The sequence below is a fragment of the Thamnophis elegans genome, chromosome 3 (assembly GCF_009769535.1).
Source record: "Thamnophis elegans isolate rThaEle1 chromosome 3, rThaEle1.pri, whole genome shotgun sequence".
Classification (NCBI taxonomy): Eukaryota; Metazoa; Chordata; class Lepidosauria; order Squamata; family Colubridae; genus Thamnophis; species Thamnophis elegans.
In genome coordinates, this window is record NC_045543.1 from 117,878,372 (window position 1) to 117,890,440 (window position 12,069).

The 12,069-nt window shown below is 33.6% G+C and overlaps 1 protein-coding gene across 1 annotated transcript in view; it reads right to left on the bottom strand.

Annotated features, from left to right (window-relative positions):
• Positions 1-12,069, bottom strand: part of LOC116505338 (splicing regulatory glutamine/lysine-rich protein 1-like) — a 31,283-nt gene that overhangs the window by 12,100 nt on the left and 7,114 nt on the right. The window contains 4 exon segments of the mRNA XM_032212513.1: positions 1,492-1,670; positions 2,518-2,682; positions 3,733-3,817; positions 3,819-3,843. Coding sequence (XP_032068404.1) covers positions 1,492-1,670; positions 2,518-2,682; positions 3,733-3,817; positions 3,819-3,843 — 454 coding nt within the window.

The following is a 12,069-nucleotide window of genomic DNA, read 5'->3' on the forward strand; positions in this document are numbered from 1 at the left end:
TGCCCTCATGAAAGCCTATTGCTTTTAGTAATTTTATCCTGCCTATTCCTCATCTCAGCTAATGAGACAGAAAACTAATTTGCAAAACATTGTCCAAGAAAAACTTGAGACCTGCTAGTCCAGGGTGTTAAACTCAATTTCATTGAGGACCACATCAGGGCTGACCTCGGGGTGTGGTGGTGGCCACTAACTGGTGTGGACATCTTGACGCCCCTCCCAAACTGCTGGCATGTTTTCTCTTCACACTGGTCTGAAGCCAAGCTGGTCTGATGTTTCATCTTCCCATTGGGTAGACCAGGCCAAAGCAACACGGGCTGGCCCCTTACATTTTCCAGGACAGCCCTGTGAGCCATATTTGGGCACATTGCAGGCCGAATCCAGCCCACGGGCCTTGTGTTTGATACCCCTGTGCTAGTAAAATACCCCCTTTGAACTCAGATGTTTTTCTTCTTCCCCTTTTTGTCAAATCATAGTCCCATAACTCCTTAACTCCTTCCATCACTTTCTCACTTCTAATTCTTTTGTTGCATTATTGCTCCTAAGTCTCCTCTTCTCTCCATCTTCTTATTTTCCTAAGAATGCATCTGAAACCCAGAGGCATTTTGACTATCAAGATACAATTTAGCTTCAACTAACTGCTTCCTTTTGATGAAATCCAAACAAAATATTAGATCAGCATAGCATTTTAATTTTATTAGCTATTAAGAGAACACTTCCTGAATGTAAAAAAAGAATGTGGGAATGATGTTTACGGTAAGTTGCTTACCCTTATACATATAAGATGAAACAAAAATAAAGCCTTTAAGCTGCATCTTATCCGATTTTTCAAAATATGCCTTCAACCTCTAAATTAAAATAAACTCTAAATTTTACAGCATTTAATATGGTGCTTTCCAGAGAGATTACAATTTCCAAGACTCTCAAATCAATACAGTGAATTGTTTAAGGTCTCTAGCACAGAACAGGACCTATCAATATAGTACAGAATTGTGTCTCAATTCCACCAGCTGCCTTTATGAAAATATAATATATACATAGTGGGAATGTTCTCTCAGATTTTCATAAAAGCATCTTTCCATTCATATTTTATGAAATACTTCTAGTTCTACATGACAAGAATGTACTGCAACTTCCTACAGGCCAGCTCTGTGCTAAATCCCCAACTTATCCATGGCTTCTGTCCAAACGTTTATTACCTAATTATAGTAAATGTATCACTTGTTTTATTTGGACTAAAATCAATGAGTTACCAATAAAAACATTTGCATTTTTCCCATAGACCACAGATCTATTTGTTAAGTATGTGCAATATATGCTTAAGGAAACCCAAATTTTGTGAGAATGCATACAAATGTATGAAGAATATGTATGCATTATGCTAGAAATAGGCAAACTAATACTCTCCAGTTGTTTTGGACTACAACTCTTACAAACTCTTTCCATTCTGGCTAATGTTGATAAAAATTTATTATAAAAGTGTGTTTTTCTTACTTCAATGGTCTGTCTCCAAACACAACTCCATTAAAGGCAAGAGCTCTAGGTACAGAATTCTGGTCAGCAAATTCCACAAAGGCAAAGCGTGTTGGCTGGGTTTCGTCACCTGCCATCCGCACAAACTTCACTTCTCCAACTTGCTTGAAAAACTCAAGCAACTGATCAGCTGTTGTAGTCTGAAGGGGGGGGAAGCAAACAACTCAAATTAAAAATAACTTGCAAACTTATTTCTCATTCTGTTTATTGGAATCACGCCAACTACAATGTTTATTTCTGTCACCAAAATGAAAACTATTCCTACATCTTGAACACCAAGTTTAATAGCAAGAAATAATACTTTTATTTCCATGATTTCTAAATAACACCTTAAACATCCTGTTTAAATTTATCTGATTTATAAGCATGAAATTTTCTGTTTGTTTAGCCCAAAAGGAAATGAACAATGATTATTGGATAAATATCTCTTTTTAAATATTAATATACATATAATGCAAAGATGCCCATGCTTTGGATCATTATCCTCAGAGATCAGATTGGGTCCAACTTTGTCAGCCTATCCTTAAAAACTTGCTTTGCCCCTGGATTTAGGGGTGAGGACATGGAGCTAAGGCCAGGCATTGGTTATGTTAATCTGCATCTCTTTTTAACCCAGCTGTTGTTTTATATGTTCCATTTTTGTTTTTTCTGGGTTTTTGTATTTTTTTGCTGCTAACCAAATCATGAATTTGAGATGGGCAGCCATGTAAATTAAAATAATAGATACATGAAAGAGTATATATTGGTGCGTTATTAGAGCTGCTCCTTAGCAACAGCAGTTCTGGCAGCCATCAATAAACCATATGAATCATAATGCAAAGATCTCATATCACGGTGACTTCTGACATAACAGATTTCCCAGACTTTGCTTGTGTGAAAGATTAAGGTAATTGGATTCTCTGATGGAGAGAATGGAGAGAAAACAGCAATTTATAATACGCAGCTACCCTTTTTATTAATATATTCCTCTGCAACAGAAATGTTTACCTGGGAATTCAAGTTTCCCACATATACAGTCCTTCTAATTTCATCAATCTTGGAAGGATCCACATTGCCCATAATGGGTGGCTGGGGTATGTCTCCAATGGCTGTAATGTTATGATCCAATGCTGTTGCTGGTATAGCTCCTAGTGGACCAAGGGAAATTCCTATCTGTAAGTAGAGAATATAGAAACAAGCATGGGGTCTTTCTTCTGTTTTGAATAATAGAAAAATATTTTATACTGATTTAAAAATTATCTGAAAACACTATAAAAGTACATTTTCAGTTTTAAAACAGAATAATTCCTTGAAATTCCAGGCAATAAGGCAATATTCTTAGCAGAAAAGCATGTACAAAGATTCAATAATTGGAGTACTGCAAAGATGCCTCAAAAAAAGCGAAAGAATATTTTCTAGTAAGTTAGAATGGAGCCGAGGTGGCGCAGTGATTAGGGTGCAGTACTGCAGGCCACTTCAGCTGACTGTTATCTGCAGTTCAGCGGTTCAAATCTCACCGGCTCAAGGTTGACTCAGCCTTCCAACCTTCCGAGGTGGGTGAAATGAGGACCCAGACTGTGGGGGCAATTTGCTGGCTCAATTTGCTAAAAATCTGTAAACCGCTTAGAGAGGGCTGAAAGCTCTATGAAGCGGTATATAAGTCTAATTAATAATAATAATAAATAAAATAAAAATTTGGACACGTGATGCGACACCCAGAAAAATACGGCATACTTCACTTAATCCTCCAGGGAGAGACTGAAGGCAAACGAGGTCCAGACAGAAGAAGAACATCATGGCTTCAAAATCTAAGGGACTGGTTTGGACAAAACTCAACAGCACTTTTTCATACGGCTGTTGACAAAAATAGGATTGCCAACCTGATCGCCAATGTCAGATGACGGATATGGCACAAGAAGAAGATGCCTCAGTCCTTTTAAAACCAGAAACTCTTAACACCTTTCTATGCAAGACTCTACCAATCTTTAATGCTTTAACATTATTTTTTCTTGCTATTTTCTCTGGTCTTCTTTGCTAATATAGGTTTTTGATAAAAGTCTAAATCTTACTATGTTAAGAATTTTGGTTTAGCCTAATAATTGCCCATCTTACTTTGGATTTTAACTAATTACACATTAGATTTTGTCAAAGTCATCCCTCTCACAGGCCATTTACTAAAAATGTAACTGAATCAGCTGCATTATTACATCCAGCATTACTTACTGAATTCACAGGAGGCGTTGGAATAGGAAGCAATCCTCCACCAGGAATCAGGCTTGTCATTGTTGGAGCAGGAGCCAAGAGAGAGGGCTTTGGCTTCATCTGGGATTTTACCTGAAGAGCAAAATGGTTTTGTTATCAAAAGTAAGGCCACCTTTCAAATTTTACTTTTATTTACTATTTCCCTTCAACTTAAATATAGTAAAGAAAAAAAACTACAACAGCCTTTAAAAAAACAAAACAACACACGTCTTCCTTTCCCCTACTCCACTAGGAACAGTAAGTGAGCAAAACTATAATCTCATTACCAGATTTTTACTTTAAAAACTGAACAATGAGTAGATAATTATTTAACACTTTGAGCTATGGGTCACCTGTACTGGAAACTTAATGTTCATGAACCAAACGATATCAAGCATGGACGCTTTCGCAGGACGTTGTTTCACGGTGATCGAAAGGTGTGTTACACATGACAACCGTTCGTGTTGGCTGCATCACTAATAGCACACAGAATCAGATACAGAAAAGAAGCATTTTTTAAAGTTTAATCCCCAGAAATGGCAAATAACCAAATCAGTCAAAAGAAAAAAGAGGAAACAGGAGTGTGCTAAGCAAAAACTGGGCTTTTCTTCTGCTGAAAGTGGCTGTGAAAAATATTGCCAGTTGATCACCAGTTGTCAATTTGGTACAACAAATCAAGCAAGGCAAGGAAGGTAACGATTCATAGTGTAAGTACTTTGACCTAACAAGGCTCACAGCTCTGTAGCGTTATGAGGGATAGTGTAATCTAGTCTTTACAAAAATATTTACTTGATCACTGGCATGTTTGTTACATCTGCATAATGTCAGTGCAACTGATCCACTGTTGTTTTTACAAGATGACAAGGATATTCTGTCTCTTGCTATATATTCAGGGAACAAGGCTTACCTCCAGAAAATTGCTCAAGTTCTTAACTCAGAAATGTTTCATGTTAGGGATTGAAAATTAGGATAAAAATACTTTAAATAATTAAATAAAAATTACTTTACACTAACCATGGTTATCCATATTTGAATAATTTGATTGAATTGATCTTTACTAAAAATGTACTTTAAGGATAATCAATTTATATTCTTTAAGATGCTTTACAGCGGCTAACTACTAAATTTGTGGGTTATGCCCAAACCCTAAATGTAAATATTTTAAACACAGGACTACTAAAAGGATTAGTTCCTAATCTATCCAGAAATTAAGACTGCAGATGGCAAAGTACTCTGCCAAGAAGCCACCACTGTCTGAAGTAACTGTTACTTATTAGAGCATGCACAAGAATTTAAGTCAATCTGGCCTCATAAAGCATCAATTATCTAGAATTATAATAGCATTTATAGTAAAAAAAAACACAGAATTTTTTATTTTAAAATCCTCACCAACTAATCTACTAACACTATAATATTCCATTAAAAAAGCCACAGATATAATGTAGATAACACATATCTCCTATTAAGCTCAAAAAAAGTTATTCCACTTCAAAAAGGGGAAGATGTTTCTGATGCTAAAAATTTACCTGAAGATCTATATTAAACATCCTGACAATTTGAGTTTTGGAAGGATATTATTTAAAACTTTATATATATGTTGAAACACTGCAAACTTTGACTGAAAGATTAAACCAGCTACATAAAAACCATATTATAGTTCCACTTGGATTTAATGGATTTAAAAATAAGAGGATCTTGACTGAAATAGTAAGTGGACTGCATTTAAATTAAAATATTTCAAACCCAATTTCCTATCATTCTATAGGCCCATAGAGTTCAAGTGCACATTCCAAAATAAATGCTTATAAACTGCAGTCTTCCATGACCATATCTAATTGGGATTTTTCCTACTGATGGAAGACATTTAATCCAATCGAGGCATCCAACAGTGAAAAAGGGAAGTAACTAATTTTCAATTATTTTCCTCTCCCCTGTAAATTTCCTCATTCCTGGAAGCAGCATGGGAAATCATACAGAGAAGTGAAAAGTCATAAAGTAACTTCCCTCACTTAATTGAGAAACTTTTGATCAGTGGGTGGCCACCAAGTATATAACATATAGCAATTTATAGTAAACACTGAACTTTCTAACCTATCATACCTACATCTAACTAATTTACTAGAAAACAAGCCTTCTTTTAAAAGCAACAAAATGAATATCTCTCTTCAAAACTAAAGAAAATAAAATAATTTTTGAAGATCTGCTAAACAGACTTACATCAAGAAAGGGCCCAACTGTACCTCACTGAACTTGTGCAAGAGCAAAGTTTTAATTCAGTAAATTATTCCAGACTAAATATCACTGTACGTTTTCAATAATCATAAAAAGGTAAGAATGAAAATTCATAAAAATTTATTTCAATAGTTATTTTTGCAAAAGACATCCCCATGCATAGGATTCCTTAATTGCGTGACACAGCACTGGTGATGGCTCAAATGACACTTAAAAGCAATGATGTAAAAGCATGGACATGCACAAATGGTTTTTACTCAGAACTAGACTATGTCATTTAAAACTGATTAATAACTCTAACTACTACATCAATCTGTAATTTAATTATTTTTAATTTTTTAAATTTTGTTTGTACAAACATCACATCTTTGCAACACATTACATTTTTTACATTATCTGTTGTGATTCTTTTATCAATACAAATAAATCTTTTATAACTGTGCATTTACATTATTTCATACATTTTTTTCATTCTATATATAATATTCTATATATTCTATGCATAACAGTTTTTACTACATTTAAGTCATTTTGTATATTTATTTGTTATAGTCTCTCATATTTCTATCTTTTAATCATTTTCTGGTTTTGTAGTGGTCTATTGATTTGTTGATCTTTTTTTTTTTGCTTTCTTGCTTCCCCCCCCCTCCTCTAGCCAATTGTACAATAAATCCCAGAGTAATATTCAGATTCTTCTTTCTCTTTTAGTTCTTTCGTGAGCCTATCCATCTCTGCACATTCCAATATTTTTTTATTATATTTTCTTCTGTTGGTGTATAATTATTTTTCCAGTTTTGTGCGAATGTAATTCTCACTGCCGTAATTATGTGTAGAATGAAGTATCTAATATTTTTTTCATGATTTCCTTTTATAATTCCTAACAAAAATAATTCAGGTTTTAGTGCAATTTGGTGTGTAGTACTCTCCTCTAGCCAATCTTTTTTTCCCAATACTTTTTCACAAATGTGCATGTCCACCACATATGGTAGTATGTTCCATGTTGTTGGTTGCATTTCCAACAGATAGGTGAACACTCTGGGAACATTTTCACAATTCTTGCTGTGTGAGGTGCCATCTGTAGAACATCTTGTAAATGTTCTCTCTATATGCCGTTGCCATCGTTAATTTGTCATTTATTTCCCTTTTTTTCCCCATTCCAATTCTATATTATACCCAAAATTTATCGCCCATGTTATCGTTTCTTTCAGTTTCTTCTTCCATTTTAAATTTTAATAAAGTGATGTTTTTTAATTTAAAAAAAATTCCCTGTAGAATTTTATCCAGCTCTTGCGGCTCCTTATAAATCCATCCCTTTCTCTGTGTTTTTAGAACTTGCCTGTATTTGTAAATAGGGCCACCAGCCTATATCTATTCTCTCGTCTTTCAATTCTTGCCTTGTTTTTAATCTTTCTTGGTTGTCTAATATGTCTTTATATTTTATTATCTTGTTTATGTCCCATACATTCAGGTATATCAGAGCTTCCATGGTGGATAGCCAGGTTGGGATTTTGTTGTAGCGTTTTTTGATTTTTAACCATATTTGTAGTAGAGCTTTTCTAATTAAATGTTTTTGGAAATAGCTATAAATTTTGTCTTTCCCACCGCAGATAAAGGCATGCCAACCCAGTTCCAAATTATGACCTTCTATTGTTAGTAATCTTCTGTTTTTTAGACTGATCCAGTCCCTTATCCAGGTGAGAGCTGCTGCTTGATAATAAAGCTCCCAATCGGGAAGTCCAAATCCTCCTCTTTCTCTACTGTTCTGTAACAATTTTAATTTAATTCATGGTTTTTTTTCCCTGACCAAATAAATGTGTACTTTAATTCTATTAGTTTAAAGCTTCTGTCAAAAGTTTCAGCCCCTTACTTTATATTTCTAAATAATTTGTAGCTTTAGTATAGATCCTGCTGATTCATTAGATAAACCAAAATTTCCAGTAGGGTTTACTGCTAATTATGTAATTCCCTATTTACTTAAAATTATCAGAGCACAGTAAAATATTTTTATTAAAGAAAAAAGATATGCAAAACTATGATAAAAGATGCCAAAAATAATTGTGAACTCTCATCCCTGTTGCAAAAAGGAGTAAAAGTTATTGTTCTTGAGAAGGTTCTGTAGAAAATATTCAAATTCTATTTGTCTGTTAATCCGAGACAGACTGTCATAATAGTGATGCTTGTCATCTTCTCACAGAATGCTACAGTGAAGAGAAGACAATATACAAAACAAACTGGTCAGCAGAGTTATTTTGAATATTCCCTAATTTTTTTAGATTTTTTTAAAATTAGTATATTGAATATAAAATTAAATAAATAGAAAACCTATTAGCCTTGAAATAACATTAGCCTTCTTGACATATATCACATTACCAATATGCTTATATGCCCTGCAGTTCAAATCTCAATGAGAAATTTCAACAGGCTTCAGCTAAAGCTTAGGCATGAAGGAAAACATTTGCTCAAATACATATTTTGAAAAGTAACAGAGAGGTTCAAGGTGGGGGCAGGGGGAGAAGAAAGTTTCTGAAGACATTACAGAAGAAGAACACTTCAAAATTTAGTCCAGAGAAATCAATGCATAATATAGACGCTTAATTATATGGAGATAATGTAAACAATTTTATCACTTCATTTGATACTCAACATAGTCCTAATTAAGAAGAGAAATTATTTCCACTGATTTCAAATTATCTAAACTTAGAATTGCACTTACAATTTAAATGTAAAGTCTAAATTGACTTTAGAATTATGTCAGCTCTTACTGACACAGTATTAGTTCCACAGAATAGACTTAAAATGAATCATGAATTCCTAAAACAGAACAGCATTTTTACAGAACTGAAAAACCAGTTCACAAATATAAACAAAAGAATTACAGCAAGAAAGGGACAAAATTAAAAAAGAAGAAGAAAAATAAAGCAAAACAAAATAATAAAACAGAGACAGGGCGTCCATCTTCTGCAGGCCAGACTTCGTTCTCATTTTCCCCCATGAAGTTGTCACTTGGCGGCAGGTTTAGTGGCATGGCAAACAATGCCTAATTCAGGCAAGTGTAACAGGTCTGCCTTGGCCAGTCTAGTCATCTAATAATGCACAAATATCACACAGAGAAAACATACAAAACCAAATTAATAGTCAAAATCCATCTACCAGAAAATGTGGACATAAAAGTTCAGAATGATGATTAAAGGTGGCATCAGATGTATTTCAATCTTGTCTTTTCTCAAACTAGACTGAAGTCAGAGAGAAATCTCAAATACACATAAAATGAGAAGGGGACCACACATTTTGACAATGTGATGTTGCACTGTATCCAAAATCACAAAGTTAATCATGAAGTATGAGTTATATATTTGACATCATTTTTTCTATATTCATTGAAGCCATTGCCATGCAATGTTATGAGTAATTCCTGACAGACAAGATGAACATTTTAAAAAGATATTAACATTCTTCCCTCCCCGTGTCTGGAGTTTGTACAATAAATTCATAAATATTAGGCATCACACTATTTGGATTTCTCAGTAGAGAGTAGATCGACAGAGCATGTGTGCTCTACAGCCTATGTAACTCTCTACTTTTCATATGAAATCCAAGGAAACTGCTAGGTTGGTATATATAGCCTATGGATTTGATCTGAGCATTTTACTTTAATAAACCATATGAATCACTTGTAATTAAACTCAAATTTAAATGATTAAGAAATTACATTTACCCAGCACTGACTGCAGAGGAATAGTTTTGCATACTTACTTTGGAATAGCTGCTAATAGGCTTACTTTTAGGTAGCTTATTGGTAGAATAATCCTTCCCAATTCAAGTATCTTTCCACTGTGCTCAATGAATTCCTCATATTCTCAGCCAAACAGCTGGCTAAAAATTATATTAACTGAAATTTAGCATATTTGGAAGTAAAAAGTTGGGAAGGTCACCACATAAATTCAGATTTGGAAAAAATAATTTACACTGGAGGAGGGAGCAAATGCCAATGACTGCTGCATTCTCTTCAATTGTTTTTATGTGTATCAAGTTTTTGTTCCCATGCAGACAGTTAAAATGATAAAAGACAAAATTCAAACTGATAGATTATATGCATAATCCTTCATGTCGTATCTTATTGATTTTATACCCCATAATAGGGAATACATTTTTAAAAATCTAATAACTCATTGAGGGAGGAATTACAACGTATCAAAATGCCATTGTAATATAAATGACTTAGCTTTCTGTTAACTCATATTATTGAGCCAAATATAAAGGGAAAGAATAGGACTAAGGAACACTACTAAATCCTCTGCATTAGTCTAGCAGATGCATAGTGAAGTTAGTAAAGAAAGATTTTTTCAGTTGAAGAAATCTGTGTCTTTCTGGGCTGTTTTTAGCACAAAAACAAGTAGAAGAACAGAAATTGTCTTTTCATATGCTCTTCTACTCCAGGCATGGAAAATCCAGATACATGATGGTATATTCTCTGTTGTATCCTTATTAGAAATCAAATATAAAAATACAAGCGAGATTATAATTTAGATCAGAAGTACAAATTAATATATTAAGACAAACAAAATGCAAAGATGTACAATATGTAACCTTTGATAACTATGCTAGTTTATGAAGCTGCTCCAATATCATATTGTTGTAGACAAAGGGAATAGATGAACATATTAAAGCAATATTTTTAAATATTTGCTCTTCCTGAATAAATAATATTAAAGATAAGTACAAGCAAAATGAATTAGCAAAAATTACATGACTTAACTTACTAATAATTTTAAGTTGTCACTCTTATCAGACAATTTTTTTTAAAACAAAATAAAGAAACTCATTTGTAATATTCTCTATCCAGATATGTCCACATTTTTGCACTGGGAAAAATCTGTTACTTAAAAAAAGAATTATTTCACATTGTGTTCCCTGAAGTCGAACTATATAACTATACTGTATAATTAACATTATATATAGTTTGGTGTAATGGTTTAAGCATCAGGCTAGAAACCAGGAAACCATGAGTTCTAGTCCCTGTCGGGCACAAAGCCAAGTGGGTAATCTTGGGTCAGTAGCTTTCTCTCGGCCATAGGAAGGAGGCAGTGGCACTCCAAGGTTTTCTGAAAAACCTTGCCAAGTAAACTGCAGAAACTTGTACAGGCAGTCAATGAGAATCAAACATGACTGAATGGACAGGAAATATAATCTATCTATCTATCTATCTATCTATCTATCTATCCATCCATCCATCCATCCATCCATCTATCTATCCTTTATTTTCTTCATGATATTTAATCAAAGATTTCACAGAATTAAGTTTGTCAAGAATTGGGACAAGATTATAAGGACTAAGAAAATAAAGATGCAACAGATACTTTTTTGATATTTGTATTTTAGCAAATAATCTTCCACAGCCCAAAGAGCTGTAAATATATATGAATAAAAACAATCTTTCGGATTACATATAGGCCTATCAAGCAATAAGCAATAACCTATGTTAATTGGATAAAGATATTACAAAAGAAAAATGGAATAAATAAACATGTGAGAAAAACTGAGTGTTCCAGTTGCAAAGGAAGCCAATATATAGGCTGCATAGAACTGTTCAAATGGTGTTTGGAAAGCAAAAGTTTAGCATAATCTAATAATGCTAAGAATAACAGAAATGACTTTTTTAGATATGTTCACAATAAAGAAAATGAAGATGGCAAAATGTTAAGAGATAACAAAGTAAATACAGTCAGAGCTATTCAATCCCTCTTTTAGTTCAGGTTTTTTTTTTCAACAAACAGAAGATTTTGTCAAGAAATTATGAAAATTAATAGGTTGAGATGCTTCAATTTGGGGTTGTACTCGGTAATCTAAATGAACCTTTTAAATTCTATGGCTGAATCTTGGGAATAGCAGAAACATGGCTGGGAATTATCTTTCTTATTTTGAATGAGTTTAAATTTCCAGGGCTAGATGAACCAGCTGCTACATGAAATAAATAATCATCTTGATTGAATTCCTTGAGAACTGAGCAAGTGCCAGATGACTAGAAGAGAGACAATAATGTCCCTATCTTCAAAGAGAAGAAAAAGATTCAGAAAAGTATGTGCCAGT